Raw genomic sequence first — 16,318 nt, forward strand, 5'->3', positions numbered from 1 at the left:
AATTATATACGTTTAAAACACATAACATCATTGTGACGGTGTGTTAGGACATTAATATACCAAAGGTTCCAAACCTCGATATTTTATTACAATAAATAACGGATGAAGGTTATGACAAAATCCATGGATATGGATCGGAGATTCGAAATCTGTAAAGCAATGCGTTAACAAATTAGTTTCAGTTCATATCGATAATATCAAAAGAAATCAAGGTAAATTTTTACCCATTGGTTCTAGGTGTCCATAACACTGTCTAGCGATAGAAAATCTTAACAATTATATCTGTTATGTCATCAAATTATAATGCGCAAAGAAATTATAATTTTGCGCAATACAATCATCCACCCTTGTCAAATGTAATAGCATGATCATTTCAATTGTAATGCCTTGTTATCCCAACGTTACTTTGTTTCTTTGCTGCGAACACTGAACTACTGCGCGTACTCTAGATATGACAATCAACCAGAAAATTCCCTAAACCAGATTACATTAAACGTAATCCAAAAATCATGTGTCAATTCACGAGTTTGCTCACAGAACACTTTGATTAAATCTTGTAGCAAACAATGGAGTTAAAAAAAATTAAATTTTTTTTAAAAAGAAGCTTAACGATATTGATACAATTTTTCGTTTACATCACAATCAGTCTCGCTCTCCATGATTTCTTAGCGATCAGTGTTGAGTCGCCTCTTATGACCATTCACTTTACTACCAAATAGGGATATCAGACATAAGTTTAAAATGACTGATAAACTATCAAGTCTAGCCTTGAAAGGCTCACCTTACGAGTATTAGCTGCTCGTCTGACGAAGACATTTTGAGTTATCTCGTTAGAAGAGCGGCCACGTGACTTGATATCTCAATTTAATCTTTACGGCGAACAGTGTGTTCATTAGGAAATAAAGCGTTATTCATTTTCGCTTTCTTGTTTACTTATAATTTTATTTCATTTCAATGTGCTGTTCGGCACCTCTCCCAAAAAGCTGCTCTTAATCTCTTTGTTCAGTTATGTCAAGATAACACTCTTAAACTGATAATTTTGTCTATTGTCAACTCCTAAAATAAATTCGCGTTGATATGCGGAGCTACTCACGCTTCGGTGCCACCATGTAGTTTCTCTTAAGTTCTTTAGTTATCACTTGTATTCAATAAAATACTTACTGCACCTAAAAAGCTAAACTCAGGGATTTTTCCCTCGTTTTCATCTCACTACTCCCAACTTCCCACTTGTGTGAACTTCCATGAACCACTTATGTTATTTCTGCTATTACTTCACCAATATCGATGCTCCTACAAAAGAAGACAACATCTCACATAGGGTTTAATTCTTTGCCACAGTTTTTGGTCACTATTTATGTCACTTCTTTATCCGTTTCTATTTATTTTCTTTAAGGTCAGAGATGAGGATTATCTATACGGCCATTATCGATCTTTGCTGTTTCATTCAGTGATTTACTCCCCGGTGGTCTGCTGTCGTACGGCTCTCCATTTGTTATGTTTTTTAATCGTGGGCATCCACGCTTTTGGAATTCCTATTCCTCTATCCCCGTTGATGTTGTCAGGGTAAAGTCTTATATGAATTGCCCCTTTGACCCTGCACGTGCAGTAATAAGCGTCACGATCATTAAACTTTACTTCGTTCACAGGGAATCCTGTAAACTACGCCATCTTGTTTAGCCGGGTCGACGGCGTCTTTTGGTCGTACTAACTGAGATCTTAGCGTAGTCTCCTACTTGAAAACAGCGCGAACGCCTTGTTTCTATAGGCAACGGCGAAGCTGTTTAGACAGACCTTGACATAAAGTAAAACAGCAGTAGTTTTAAAGGATTTCATAGGGGTTAAGGTCTTATCGGCTGTATAAACAAGAATAGCGAGTTATGCTATGAACAGTATTAGTCCTAATTTTTTTTTCCTTTTCTTCTGTTTTAGACACATGCAAATCCAACAAATATTGGAACACTTCCAGTAAGTAAGAGCTCTCCCTTTGCTCTTTAACAGAATGTTATCACTATTAGGCTAAGAAAAAGGACTGAGATATATAAGTTAAAGCACCATTAATCCCCCTAGTCTATCAAAATTGAATGGGTAAGGCTGTGTATTTCTTCATGGCTCCCACCACCACCACCCCCCCTCCGATAGCTATATTTGGTAACTCGACTTACCCTTACGAAAAGAAGAAGTCTCTGCTGTTAATGCTGGCTTCTTTGGCTTTTACGGGCTATTCTTTAACTATAGGCTGGGGGTAGACGATTGGGTTTTTTTTTTTTTTTGGGGGGGGGGGTCACATGGTTTTCAGGAGGATCGGTCGTCTCCAACAGCATAAAACGAGGGGGAAAGCTTCCATAAGACTGCCAGTGAAGAGAGTGGAGTAGAAACATATAAAACCTTATAAAAGACCATGTAAATGATGTCGTGACAAACCCTATTGCCCCCCCCCCCTCCCTGCGTAGTAATGAATAATGGGTGTGTTCTTCTGCTGGAGTTTTTCCCGTTCAGATGAGTACCTTATGGCTGGTTTCCTATCCTATCCTTACAAAGTCCAATGCTCAAATCTCAAGCTATGGTGCATGTTGTAGAAGAAACAGGCTTATCAGGATGAAGACTCCTAGAGTTAGAGAAAAGATAGTTTTCAATCGCCTCTTACTCCGGAAAACGGAGTTTCACTTTTTCATATAATTGCAGAAAGGGTCGGTTTTTTTTATGGGAAAATATTAGAATCGTGAGTGTTTTTTTCTTTTTCAACCCTTTAATTCTGATGAGTGACCAAGATAGAAATTCTCCTCGCAATATCAATACAAAATCAAGAAGTCAAGTGATGAGAACCAAGAAAAGTATCAATTGGGGGATTATTAGCTGATCCAATACCAAATTCTTGGTAGTAAAATCAGAAGAATTGTATAGCAGACTGTAAGGAGAATTACAAATGATATCTTGGGAGTTAAAGAGTTAGACGCTGTTCACTAAAGAACGCCGTAATGGTTATAAGGTCATTAGCCGTGTAGGGTGTGTTTTCCAAGTATGAATTAATGCGATAGAGCGAACTGCTGAACAGTTATTGTTTCTCAATCAGGTGTAGTTGCATCTCACGCAAAATAAGTCTTTGCAACATCTGAAAGGTCAAACAGTTGCGAAAAAAGCCAATTTGAATTCAATAACATACAAGACAAAAGGGATTAGACAAGAATATTAAATTGCAAAATAAATTGGTGGTAAATACCTGGTGGTATATCATTACACATAGGCATATATTACATTGATCGGTCTTAGAAATTTTTTATCTCAGAGGAAGCAATAATCCATGAAAATCTGCCGGTTTTTTTTTTTTTTTAGTTTAATTTTCACCGAAAAAGTTTATTTGAAAGTACTGGTTTGTTTTGTTCTTTTCATGTTGTCCACATTAGTGATATGCCGCAATTTCGGATGGACAAGCAATCACAAATGTTTATCATTTAAGGAATATGAAAGAAAATATGAACTTGTACTCCAAAAAACTGCAAGGTACACGCATATCTCTCTAAATGCGATCCATTCATAAATTATGGCTATGATTATTAAGGGTTTTTTTAACCCACTTGAGATTTATCTTATTCATTAATCTTTTTTAAACTTTAAGCTCGCGATCGTTTGTTCGACCGGCCATTTTTTTATTTGCAGTTAGAGTGCACGGTGGCGGTGGGGGGCGGGGGAGGTGAGAAAAGACGTCTGCCCGAAGAGGCCGTTAAAATGCCCTACGCCTCCTGATTAGTTGCGTTTCACTGCATTTTCGGAAATAAGAAGGTAACCAATAAAAATGAGTTCATTTAAAATTCCTTGACAATGACTTCCGGCAAAAACAAACACACTTGGAGCCGAGCCGTCATATCCAGCTACATATAATGCGTAATGTCCGATAAGAATGCGGGTGACAACTGTAGGCTTTGTGGAGTTTCCATCAAAATTCAGTTCGGAAATCTCCCCAAGCAAAGCCACTCTTCGTCAGAAAATATTTTCAAATCTTCGAAACGGAAGGAGTGCTTTGGTGTTGTTTTGAGCGAAATTGTTCATCAAGTTGGATTTTTCTTGGTGCAAGATAGTTCGAGATTTTCAGATCGTGTTTGCAACCCATGTGGCCGTAAGATTCGAATTTTACCACTTTGTCAAGAATGCAACAACTGTCGCCTTTGAAAACGCAGTGAATACCTCGTCTGCCATGTTGCTACAGGAAAGCGAGATGCTATGTCATATGAATGTGGAAGATCTTCCAAATGATGGTGTGAAAATCGTGTTCATGAATCCGTCTGGAAACGAGGCTGTGAGAATTCCCAGAGATTCCCAAAAAAAAACATTGGTGAAGAACGTTGCTACCAAACAATGGAGAGAAGCGATGAATGCGCTTTAATGCACGAAGAAATTAAGCCTGAACTATATAAGGGAACCTCCAAGCTAGTGTCGCTCGAGTATGACGAATACTTGAAATCTAATAGTGTAGTTTGATCGTCCGGGTGAGTGTAGTCCTGAGAAGGACTGTTGTCGGTAGTGGTGACTGACGTTTCGACAACCTGAGCGGAAGTCATCATCAAAGTCAAGTGAAAGGTTGTTGTCAGTCAAACTACACTATTACATGTTACTCAAGGGTTCAAACCATTTACTGTATTACTTGAAATATAGATGCATATTGGAGGCGCGTAATCCGGACGAGCTTTCTAGTTTCTCAAACAAAATTTTCATGAAAGAGGTGAGAATTTTCTGTCCCTCTGGTTTGACTACGTTTGAGGTGCAAGTGGTTTATCGCAGAATGCTTCCAAAGAGTGCAACCCAGAGATAAACTCTCTTGCTTTAGCTAGCACGCTTAAGAAACGCCAGAGCCTCTGCAGTGCACTACCGAATTTCAACTTTTATGTTTCACAGTGGTGTTAAATATGGCGACTTGACAAGTTTAAATCATTCGGAGGTATGTATGTCTCCAGATTGACAGCTGCGGCTTAATTGAACTAATCAGGAACTCCATTCTTGGGCGAACGGAGTCTGGCAAAATAACAATGACTTCGGGCAGGCGTAATCTTCACTCCCTAACCCCCACCCATCTCCATATTTTTGACCGTCGACCGCCCCCTTGGTATAAATTTTTCCTCTCCCCAGCCTTCCGCTGCCATTAAAATCAAAGATGGCGACCATAATATTCGTTATGAAATTATTTAGCACTCTCCAGCCTAAATTACGCCTGCTTTGCAGGCTAAGTGGGAGAATAAGAGCCTGTTCACATGGAGGTGGGGGACCCCAGGTTACAAACCGTAACGGACAGACAAGGAGTGTAAAATGTTCACATTTTGTAATATTTAGCGCTGTAAATCTACTATATTTCAAACTATTTCTTTTGACGTATTAAGTCAACGGTTCCTCGCGTAGCCTAACACCGCGTCACACAACGTGTGACGCTTTCATGACTAAATACATACGTGCCCAAGAATGAATCTTTCGTCTTTCTCGAGGCTTGAGCTTAGGACGCCTATATTCAAACTCCCTAATTGCAAGCGCAACAACAACCTTAAGAAACCTCACCCCAGCAACCCGGGGTTGTAAGACTGTAGGTAAACGCGTTTTATTTTTCGACCACGGCTAAGCGGGTTACCTCATCCACCTGGGGTCTAGTCCCTCACCTTCATGTAAACAGGCCCTAAAAATTATTTGCGAGAGAGGCATCATCACGTGAAGAGATGGCGGCAAAGGAACAAAACAATGCAGAACTGTTTGAATTATGAAAGAAAGCTGCAGTAATGAAGCAGATCAAAATTGCCTCTTGTGCCAAAGACCGCAAAAAAACTGTCGGAGGAGAAATTACAAACAACTGAGGGAAAATTTCCAGTGCCAAAAATGTTTTATGCTTGGACTTACCACTTTTCTAACATTCAAGAGTTCTCGTTCGTACCTCAATTGTTTCGATGTCATTATTTAACCGTAGCGAAGGCTTTCTGTCGCTTACGAAACGAAATCGTAGTTTTTCAAACGAAATTGACGCCTGTGGATTGTTTAATGAATTCAAACTCTATAATTTTTGAAATGGAAATCATGTAGATCTGTAATTTACAACAGTAGAATTGTAAACAACTTAAGGCCACCAACGGCCAGGATGAATCGGTCAGTTCACTTCCAGCGTGGATTACATTCACAGCCTTGCAAATAATAACAACTTGAGAAAGAAGGAAAGGAAAATCTTTCTGGTGTACTTTGCAAAATGTTCACTTGAGCGTTTACGATGGATAATTCGAATGCGTGACATGACATTTTATTTGAACTAGAAATCTCACACATTCCTCCTCAGCAGGAAAGCATAGCAGCTATCTCATGCCATTGCCCTTATTTACAACAAAAAATATTCAAAGATGGAATGAAATCAGAAGAATGGTCAGTTTATGTTTCAAATGTTATATGCTAAGTAGCTTTTCAATTCGCAATTTTGCTAATTGCAGATTTGAGCTCATTTCGCAGGTAAAGGATTTCCAATGGGTTTCGTTCAGATCGTTTCGCAAATTGCAGTAAGCTCTTGCTACGAATGAGAAAGAAAACAGCAACGATTAATGATAACAATGAGAAACTGAGGCCAGGTTTGGCAGAGGCTGCACGAGAACTACGAATGAAAATTCTGGAAAGCTACAGATGTTGTCCATCAAAGCATCGAAACTTTTAGCAACCAGAAATTTGCCCTGACTTGTTTCTAATTTCTCCGCCAACAGCTTTTGCGGTCTTCAGCATAGGCAGCTAGTTGGATCTGCTTGATTACTGCAGCTTTCTTGCACAAATCGAACAGTTTTTCTTTTCTCTTTTCTTTGCCGCCACTACCTAGCTGGATGCCTCTCCCCCCAAAATAATTTTTCACTCTCCCACACTGAATTTCGAGAAATTTTCTTTCTTTTCCACCACCACGGCACTTTATTCGTTATACCGACGAGAACAACTTCGCACTTAGTCTCGTCCTTAATAATGGTCACATATGATGGTCAGGTCAGTAGACTGGCCTGCTTTCACTGAAGTTCAAACTGATGTTTATGGTCACAATACATCAGTGTGAGAAACTGTGGCGCTTTTTACATTTACCACATATCTGGAACACCTACTTGTGATTTTCGTTACTATGGCACTTCTTAATTTTTTAGGTACTCAGAAATCGACATCATATATGTTGCAAATAAAATCAAAAATCAGCAAGTTGAAGACGAAGTTTATCAATTTACTCCCGAATCTATTTCGACACAAAAAATTGATACCACCGTTACTATTATGTCACTTGTGGGGAAGAGAAATCAGAAACCTCATTAGGCACACTTACCTCAAAACTTGCGTGTAGCAGGTTTGTCAAAATTGTTTGGCTTCCTATGGGTATTAAATTCGCCATAGCTTGGATGGGCTGGGGATTTCATAAATTCATCAATTAATATGTGTTTTTTTTATCAAGCATTCGCATGAACGGTTTTATATGGTCGTCCACATTCTTTTTCTTTTACCCAGTTAACACCTTTACGTTTTAAATATTCGATTTCACATGTGAAAGATATTTGCAAACCTTATCAGCTCAGTAAGTACGCGGGCAAACACAGTGTAAGCTTGTTCTAGGTTAGTATTAATTTCATTTTGAGAAAGAGCCGGTGTCTTTAGGCTTTTTTCAACATCAACCGTGTGGATATGCAAATTGCTTTCCTCGAAATATAACACAAAAGGAGAGGAATGATAATTTCTACTTGCCTAATTTAGTTTCTAACCGTCAGTAATTTATTTACGGTGTATTGCACAGCATAATTTCATGTGAGTACCAGTTTGTAAGAGTAAAGTTGAAACACGGATTAAGCAACCACATACCAAAATCTTAAAATGCTTGTAACACCCGCAAGGACAAGCTGGAGGAGAATGGCATCTCAAACATCCCCGGCTGAAAAGCGTCGCCGTGATAAAAGCGAAAAATGAAGTCATATTATGCAAACACTCGATTAACCTTAGTGTCAGTTATCAGGGTAATCAAGTTCGCCAATAAAATATATACAATTCTCCATAACTTTTCACTGTGTTGCATTACCACTGGTATAATGCTTTTTATCTTTTAATAAGGGCCGTACAATTTATTGTGGCTTATGATAATTTCATTATTCTGTAAACTGATGTCTTGGATTAGACCTTTCTAACACAACTGTATCCAATGCTCTTTTTTCCACAAAGAAGGAGACCTTAAATCCCGATTACTTGAGTCGTTCTTTTATTACTTTTCGGACCGATACAAAGGTGTCAGAGCCTTCTGAAGCTGGTTATCTTTACCTGCTCTCACATTTTCTGAACGAACTTAACTTAAGATATACACAGATCTAAGGTAAACAACAACACTGCGATGACGACTCAGATTTCACAGATTTCAATGCCACTTTCATGGTTATTGCGAGGCTGGACATTCTATTTCCTTGACAATATCACGCTGATAGTTTCATTTACTTGCGCAGCTCGTTTAATGCCTATTACTTCATCTGTAGTTGGGGTGACACCATTGATCCTTCTTTTGAAGCGAGATCTAATCTGCATGAATGAGATGATATCAAACGATCTCAAGAATTGTACCACCCTATGAGCTTCGCATATATACAACCATCGAATTATATTTCTCATTTCAAAGTGGAAGCCTTTCCAGGTAAAAATCTGAGCAAAAATCTAATGCTTACAAAGAGGCTTCAAAATAAAATTTAATAACATACCTCTGAGTTTTTCACGCAGTGAAGGAGGAATATTAAGAAGCCCTGTGAAATCACAACGCGGGAAATCACATAAACGCCTTTTTAGATTCGAAGTGCTTTCATACAAGCTCCCCTAACCCTAAACCTCACAGTAATAAATGTTGCTGGGCAGCAAAAATGTCCAAACCTTTATTGCTATTGATCACAAGTTCTCTACTTTGCCTCTGTATTACACTAAGTTTACCACCTGGTAAACTTGTAAAGAAGGGAAAGTACAACTTCTTGCTTTTACGCGGTACTTTTCACACGATTCAGGAATATGGAGAGGAATATAACTAGATCAAGAAAACGTTTATCATCTCAGGTATTTGATTACGGGGCCGTTGGTGTTCTCTTGTCATATCTTAAATCAACTCTGTTTCAATAAGCAAAATTGTGACCACTGATAGAAAATAATATATGTTTTGTTATATTAAGGTTTCGTTTTACACCGGAAAACTGGCGCTCTATTTATCACATAATTGTGAAGAGGGTCGTTGTTTTTATGAACAAAGCTTACAATCATGACCTGTTTCTCTCTTTTTTCCCTTGTTCAACCCTTTAATTCCCATGAGTGAACAAGACATAATTTTTCCTTACAATATCAATACAAAATCAAGAAGACGAGTGATGAGAACCAAGAAAGTATCAATTAGGGGATTATTAGCTGATCCAATACCAAATTCTCGGAAGTAAAATTAGAAGAATTGTATAGGGGAGAGTAGGGAGAATTACTAATGATATCTTGGAAGCTAAAGGGTTCAATACTGTTTACTAAAGAACGCTGTAACTGTTAAAAGTTCGTCAGCCCCTTAGGGTGTGTTTTACAAGTATGTATTAATGGAATAATTCGAAAGTTGTTTGACATTTGACATGAAAGACATTGGCCGGGTGAACTTGTACCCTGAAATGAGGTGCACTCTGAGCACTGACTTTTATGTTTGTCAAGATTCATTTTTCAAGCAGAAATATCATTCAGTGGTGAATCCACCAACCGCCCGTTCACTTTGATACTGTATGAGCATGGATTTCTTTCACTAAAAGCTGTATTCAGTTTACCTGAGTGGAGTTGAAAATTGTGAAAATGTAGGCAAACCCTTTGTGCAGGGGCGACAGAAGACCAAATAGCCATGTAATCCCCAGCAAAGGAATCATCAACACGCATGCCGTGACACCAAGTCTATAAAATCACGGAGAAAAAAATTAAAATCAAGATAGTTTGTTTTTACCACTGTTATGAGTTGACATTATTCGTATAAGACAGCAAAGTAAGAGGCTAATAGCTTATATAAAACTACCACTGGCGCCGCTGAAATACTTACCTTATTTGTTCACTGATTTTGTCTTTTGCATGCTGCATGTTTGTCATCTCCCTGATAACTCGCACCAGTATCAATGTGTTTAACTGAAAACAAAACGAAACAAAAACAATCTAACTATACAAAGGAAATAGAAGTTTGCACTTGAGCTAAGTTCTCCTAGCGGCCTCATTGGATGTTCGTGAAAAGTATAACCCTTCCCCCTCCTCGTCATTCGACTCACCTAAAAACGCAAAACAACAACCTAGGCGAGACTCGAACCAGGACTACTCAACCTGAAAATCTTTCGCGATAACCGCTGACGAGATCTCCCTACAATAAGGTCACTTCAAGCAAAATTTATATTTCATACATATTTCAGATTTCGTTGGCAACTCTTGAGTAGAGTCTAGGTTAAACAAAGCAGCAAGCGAAAAAAATCCTCACGATGCAACGATAACTAAAGGCAAAGCGTGAAAGAGGGAAACGAAAAAATTATAAGAATTCAACTTACCAACTCGATCAGCACAACGAATACAACAAATATCCAGATCATGCCGTTAGAGGATGACATCCAGCAGCTGAATAAAAATCAAGAATCCGAAACTTGAATAAATTATCAATTAATTAATTATTTTTTTGCGGATGCATGTACACAGTACCCTCCATGTCGGGTTTGATGACAAGTAAGAAAAAAACAACAAAGAAATAACAAAACAACAACAACAACAAAAAACAAAAACAGCAACAATGAATCGATTAAACCAAAACAAAAAAAACAAACTAACAGTAAAAAAAAAACAGAAAACGAGGATTAGCGACAGGGGAATCACAGGAGAAAAAAATCATTCCCTCGTACGAATTTTCGCTGACATAGCTTTTAATCCCCGGTCCGGTTCCTGCTGCAATGCCCAGCGATATGGAAACAACGACGGCCGGTAGACCTGTGGATTCGAAATGGTAATGTTCATGGTAATTCATGTTTCACTTTCCCATAGATTATAAAAGAGTGAGTGGGTTTTTAATTCATAGTTACCCCATGAAAATCCATGTGAAACCTTCATCTTGTCGTTGATGTTGTAAACTTTGACAGCAAACAGGTAGAGATAAACTCCCTCGATCAACATCCAGCAGAAAGCGGCCATTAGGAAATATTGTACCAAAGCTGCTACTATAACACAGGTAGACTGCACAGGAATGAAAACGTTGAGTTAAGATTTGGATTAATGTCGTTAAGATTTACCGAAAAAGATTCTTCTCTTCTCGTTTGATACAATATCTCACCTTGTTCTCAACAGCACCAATTCCGGCTAGGAAGATAATTTGACCTGCACCAAGTGAAGCGACTAGACTCACTCGTGTCTGAGATAAAGGTCCCCTCATGTCTCTGATCAAAAACAAACAACCGATTTTATTCTACATGAGTTCTATCCTCATTTTATAGAAAGCCTGGTTATATCTTTATGATTCAACTTGGCTGCTCAAAGGAATCTAAACTTTACACATTTAAACTGATATAATTTATTGTTGGTCTATGTTCTCAGCTTGCTTTGGAATGCTTGCGTGTAACTATGTCATGTACTTACGTAAGAACAGCATAACTGATGATTGTTAAAGTGATTCCAACCAGAGAAAAAGACAAGCCCACGTTTGTAAGAATTTCCAGCGCTTTTTCGTCAGTCTTAAAAATGAATATAAAAACAGTGACTCAATGCAGGTAACGGAAGAGGGCTACCCACCATCTACCTGGACTGTGCAGATGTAGGAAAAAGTGCTACGCCAATGCTGTCTAGTCTTAGTTCCTTCTGAAATCAATGCATGCATGCTTAGCAATATTCCTACCTTAGTTAAAACATTACTGCTAGTTCCCTTGACAAACTGCATAAGAACTGCAAAGTGAGTCAAATGATTGCAGCTGCACTCGGTGTAAGATTCGTTGGTCGATGTTAAGAGACATCCTTTTCCTGACCAACTAGAATGACAACATAAAACAGTCAGGGAAAAACAAAACAAACAAAACAATCGCAACTGCCGGCCTTATAGACTGCTGAGCACGTGGAAGCCTGAGAAGGAGAAAAAGGAGGAGTAAGAGGTGACCACACAATGTGATGTACCAGTGCGCAAAAGCAAACTCCTTATGCAAATTGATAATTTAAAGTGAACGATGTCATCAATTCATTCGAAGCTGTTTACCTGTTTTTTGTAGTGTTCCAAAACACGCAGCTTCTGTTCGGTGCATCCTAAAACCGTAAGTATTGTTATTGTTACGTGGTACAGCGACTCGCTGGCTAATCAGACCCCTCCCCATTCCTTTAGATACATTTCTAGTCTAGTTCCTCTGTCTTTAAAGAGACTCCCTAAAAAAAATAAGACTTTGACGCAATAAAATGACAATATTAATGATAATAGTAGTGTTGATAATAATAAAAATAATAGTTATGATGATAATAATGACATTAAAAATAATAACAGAAATAGTAAATCAAATCAAATCAAATCAAAACAAAACAAAAGAAAAAAAAGAAACGCAACAACAAAAGTCAAACAAAAACACACACCCAGAAGGAAGAGAAAAAAAAAACGGAAGCAGTAGTATACAACAACAAGAACAAAACAAAAAAAAAAAAACAAAAAAAAAAAACAAATATAGTGTGACCAAAATGGAACAGAGGGATGCAAAAGGAAGTGCTGATTCCCAAAATTTAATCTCAACTTTCGAGAAACATCATCGCTGTTCAAACTAATTTACAGAGTTACCAATTCAGATGCAGCTCTCTCTTTATTAGTTATAACTTACCGCTAGGTTTCTAAATCTCAACGTAACATTCTTCCAGAAAATGTTGTTCCTCGGCTATATCGTTGCGGACAAGATATTACTGTTGAATTCCAAAAAGACAAACAAACAATTAAAAAAATTAAAAAGACAAAAAAATAAACAAAAAACAAAAAAAAAATCAAATAAACAAACAGACCGACAAAAGACAAAAAGAGAAATTCATAAAAAAGATAGCAGAGCAGAATCAAGATGAAGTAAACAAACAAAAAACAAACAAGAAGTAATTCAAATTTAAGTCGAGGAAATCTCTCTCATCTTCATTCCCTTCGTAGGTTATTATGACACCAAATATAGATAAATTTTTATAAAAGATACTAAATGAAATACTAAGTTTTTAGCAAACCTGAAATTATTGACAGGAACAGAGTCGGTCTGGTTTTTTAAGAATACTTTATGGAGATCTTTATAAATGACACAAAGTACAACTGATCCTAAGATGTAATAATGGAAACAATTTTAATACTTCAAGAATATTGAGAAAAAGGATAAGTTACAACGGCTTGAAGACGCTGCGAGTTTATTGGCACATTTCATTGGTATGCCCAAATTTGTAATGAGAAAGAAATATTTCAACCAAAGAAGACATAAAGTAATAAAAGGAAACCAAAACAGCCAGATCAAGGTATCAGCCATTTAGTTTCAATTTTCTCTAGTGCTTAAAACTCGGCCCCCAATAACACTGATAATCGTTAGAATAATTTGAATAATACGACAAAAATATATCATCTTCTATGCTAAAAAAAAGAGGAAAACATATAGCTCTCCAACCTTTATCGAAGCCTGTAACAGGTAGGCTGACATAGTTTTCTCCTTTATCATCCTCAAGTTGTACTCCAGTCTCATTTTCGTGGAAAATCTTCCTGACCAAAATATCTAATTTCAAAACAGCGACTTATTTTAAGTGAGGGAAAAAATGAATATGGATGCTTTCATTGTAGTCACAAGTTATCGTCCTCAAGAGTTTTAGGACTAAAAGGCTGAAGAACCATTACTTAGAAGTAGTAAATGCAAGTAGTTTGCAAGGATCATCAGTCAAAGAAGCGTTGTCTGTTCAATTGTCAGATAAAGTGCTGGTCACCATTTTTAAATTAAAAAAAAAACATGTCACTGCAGTGAATTCGAATGGTTTCTTATTTTTATTTTCTTAATTAATTTATTCATTTTTTTCACTCCTTTATAACTTATTCATAGCTTTGACGATATTGAAGAACATATATAAAATAGAGAGAATTCTTGGAATTGAAGACAACTGATGAGCAATAGGAATTCGCTCCTATAAACTGCCTTAAAATAGGTCTAACACGTCTCATGTGTCGCGAAAATGATTGGATGGAGGGTTGTTACAGACAAAGCTTATACCCAAAACGTCGAAAAAGTGGTAGCGTTAGCAAGTGTTTCTAAAATCTGCCACGAATTATGCATGTATTCATCCTGAACTCCGAATGAGAAAGCAAGAAAACTTCCAAATAAACTTTTAAGATCTACTCACCTGCATGTTCAGTACGGATGTCAATCTTAGGTACGGTTTGATTAAGGTGACTTTGAGCATAATTCCCAATGAACTCCTCCAAATCAGTGACAGTGAGGAAAGTGCGTTCCATCTTTTCTTGATTTATGTTATTGTCAGAAGAGCCGATCACTTCTTTTAGGATAGTGTCAACAAGTTTCTTGTTTGAAAACTGATAAGGCGAAAAAAAGTCTTAATAAGGTATCAGTAGTTGGTTTAAACATAACCTTCAGTAGCCTAACTCTTAAAGGAATTGATAAATTCATGGGTTACACAGTCCGAGGAAAAGCTTTCTTTAATCAAGGCACCAGCAATAAACTTGAGAGGAGTTTAATTTCTTGACGTCGAAGGCTTCTATCTACACGACATTGCAAGTGGTTTCTAAGGAAAGTATTACGAACACAATACATTAAGAATGGAACAACTGATTACAAGACTGGAAATTACGTAGGAAATACGAATAAAATAGGAAATATCAATCACATAAGAAATAACTTACTCGCCATAACATTCCAACTCGAACTCACATCTCTCATTTGTATGATCCGCGCGAACGTGGAATTTCTATCGATAGTTGCGCGAACTGGGGCAGGGGGGGGATTGGTTTCTACACTCTATGGGGTGAAATGAAAGGACCAATGGCAATAGGCACCAAAAATGTTACAAGAAAATAAAATACACGTACTTCGCTTGATGGTGTTAGTTTAATGGCAGGAAATTTCGGTTTCCTCGCCCAGCACTGTTTCACTTTTATTCTGCCCAAATACGACGAGTCTGTTTTATTTGTCAATATAATAGAAAACTGTTCGCGAGGTTTTTCATTTTTCCTGCACCTCCACATTCTAACACAGTCTTCTTTCCAAGAACGCTTCTGACTGAAACAAGAAGTAAACTGCTCACACCAAGAGCTGTCAATAGATGTAGGTGTCTCATTGCCACATTTCATCCTATGCCAGTACTGAAGCGTTTCTTGAACATGCTGCTGACAGCCTGGAGGGTTCAGCTCCAAAGGTCCGAGTGTATCATTAGGGCGGGAGCAATGCCCATCTGCGTTAGATACGTAAACATTAATTAGGATATCGATCTTACTAAAAATGGCGCCTCAGTGTTTGGCGAAGTAGAATTTATTTGTTTTAACCGCATTTGTCTGGGTTCCATTCTGAACTGGACAAAACGGCAATTATTTTCAAATTCCTGAGGAAAAATTTTTTCAACAGAAGTAAAATTTTTAGACTGTACTTTCCCTTCAAAGAGCTCTTAAGAGAGCTTTAAAGAGCTCCGAAAAAAATAAAAGCGAAACTGAAAGTACAACATACAACCAATAGCTTATTTAATACATCGAGTCTTCTTAAAAAGTTTACATACTTAAAGGTTACTAGATGAGTTTTTCATGCTCACCAACCATTAGTGCAAGAAAAACCATTCTCCTGAACAATTTGGCTAGAGTTTTCTTTCGTACTTTCAGATACGTATTCGGCATTTTTGGGTTCACCGTCTCGTGAAACAATGATGAAGGTATTGGTCTTTCTTCAATAGCTTTGGACAGACTTCAGACTCAGTGGTACGTTAGATCTTAAGCGAACAAGGAATAAAGTAGAGACCAAACTAGGCGCGAGTTTCTAACACGTTATTCCTTGGGTTTGTTGGTACTAAATTGATTAGCTGGGTCTGTATTTCCTTTATAAATTTAGACATTACCAAGACATGACAAGAATAATTATTTCTCATATACGAAAGTGTCACGGAAACTACTATGAAGGGGCAGGTGGCTATGAATTAAAAATTGCTCAAAGCGGATGTTTTTTTGGTTTTTTTGTTTTGTGTGTGTGTGTGTGTGTTCGTTATAAAGGAACAAAAAATTGTTCTCACCCTGGGTACTTTTTTCTTTTAACTGCCCCTTAACACCAAAAAAATAGTTTTCAAATTTGCTATTGTCTTAATTTGAAATAGC

At 37.5% G+C, this 16,318-nt stretch overlaps 2 protein-coding genes across 4 annotated transcripts; both read right to left on the bottom strand.

Annotated features, from left to right (window-relative positions):
- Positions 1-8,207: 8,207 nt before the first annotated feature.
- Positions 8,208-13,197, bottom strand: LOC113683174 (adhesion G protein-coupled receptor D1-like). 3 transcript variants are annotated; one of them, XM_089185803.1, is made up of 8 exons: positions 12,822-13,197; positions 12,218-12,264; positions 11,867-11,996; positions 11,611-11,705; positions 11,309-11,411; positions 10,049-11,211; positions 8,709-9,906; positions 8,427-8,532 (listed from the first exon to the last, which is right to left on the bottom strand). In XM_089185803.1, exons 3-6 carry the CDS (start codon positions 11,906-11,908, stop codon positions 11,002-11,004), a joined length of 450 nt encoding a protein of 149 aa, XP_089041929.1. In that variant the 5' UTR covers positions 11,909-11,996; positions 12,218-12,264; positions 12,822-13,197; the 3' UTR covers positions 8,427-8,532; positions 8,709-9,906; positions 10,049-11,001. The 3 variants fall into 3 exon arrangements, with proteins under 3 accessions (XP_089041935.1, XP_089041929.1, XP_089041923.1); XM_089185797.1 differs by lacking the exon at positions 12,822-13,197 and having other exon boundaries at positions 12,218-12,324; XM_089185809.1 differs by lacking the exons at positions 11,309-11,411; positions 11,611-11,705; positions 11,867-11,996; positions 12,218-12,264; positions 12,822-13,197 and having other exon boundaries at positions 8,208-8,532; positions 8,709-8,750; positions 9,786-9,906; positions 10,049-11,000.
- LOC149051611 (uncharacterized) lies at positions 12,812-15,847 on the bottom strand. The gene is made up of 6 exons (XM_089214536.1): positions 15,766-15,847; positions 15,053-15,414; positions 14,350-14,539; positions 13,629-13,733; positions 13,204-13,291; positions 12,812-12,900 (listed from the first exon to the last, which is right to left on the bottom strand). The coding sequence occupies exons 1-6, from the start codon at positions 15,845-15,847 to the stop codon at positions 12,876-12,878; spliced, it is 852 nt and encodes a 283-aa protein (XP_089070662.1). The 3' UTR covers positions 12,812-12,875.
- Between the last annotated feature and the right edge of the window lie 471 nt (positions 15,848-16,318).

This window comes from Pocillopora damicornis, chromosome 1, assembly GCF_964200805.1.
Source record: "Pocillopora damicornis chromosome 1, jaPocDami1.2, whole genome shotgun sequence".
In the NCBI taxonomy this organism is placed as follows: domain Eukaryota; kingdom Metazoa; phylum Cnidaria; class Anthozoa; order Scleractinia; family Pocilloporidae; genus Pocillopora; species Pocillopora damicornis.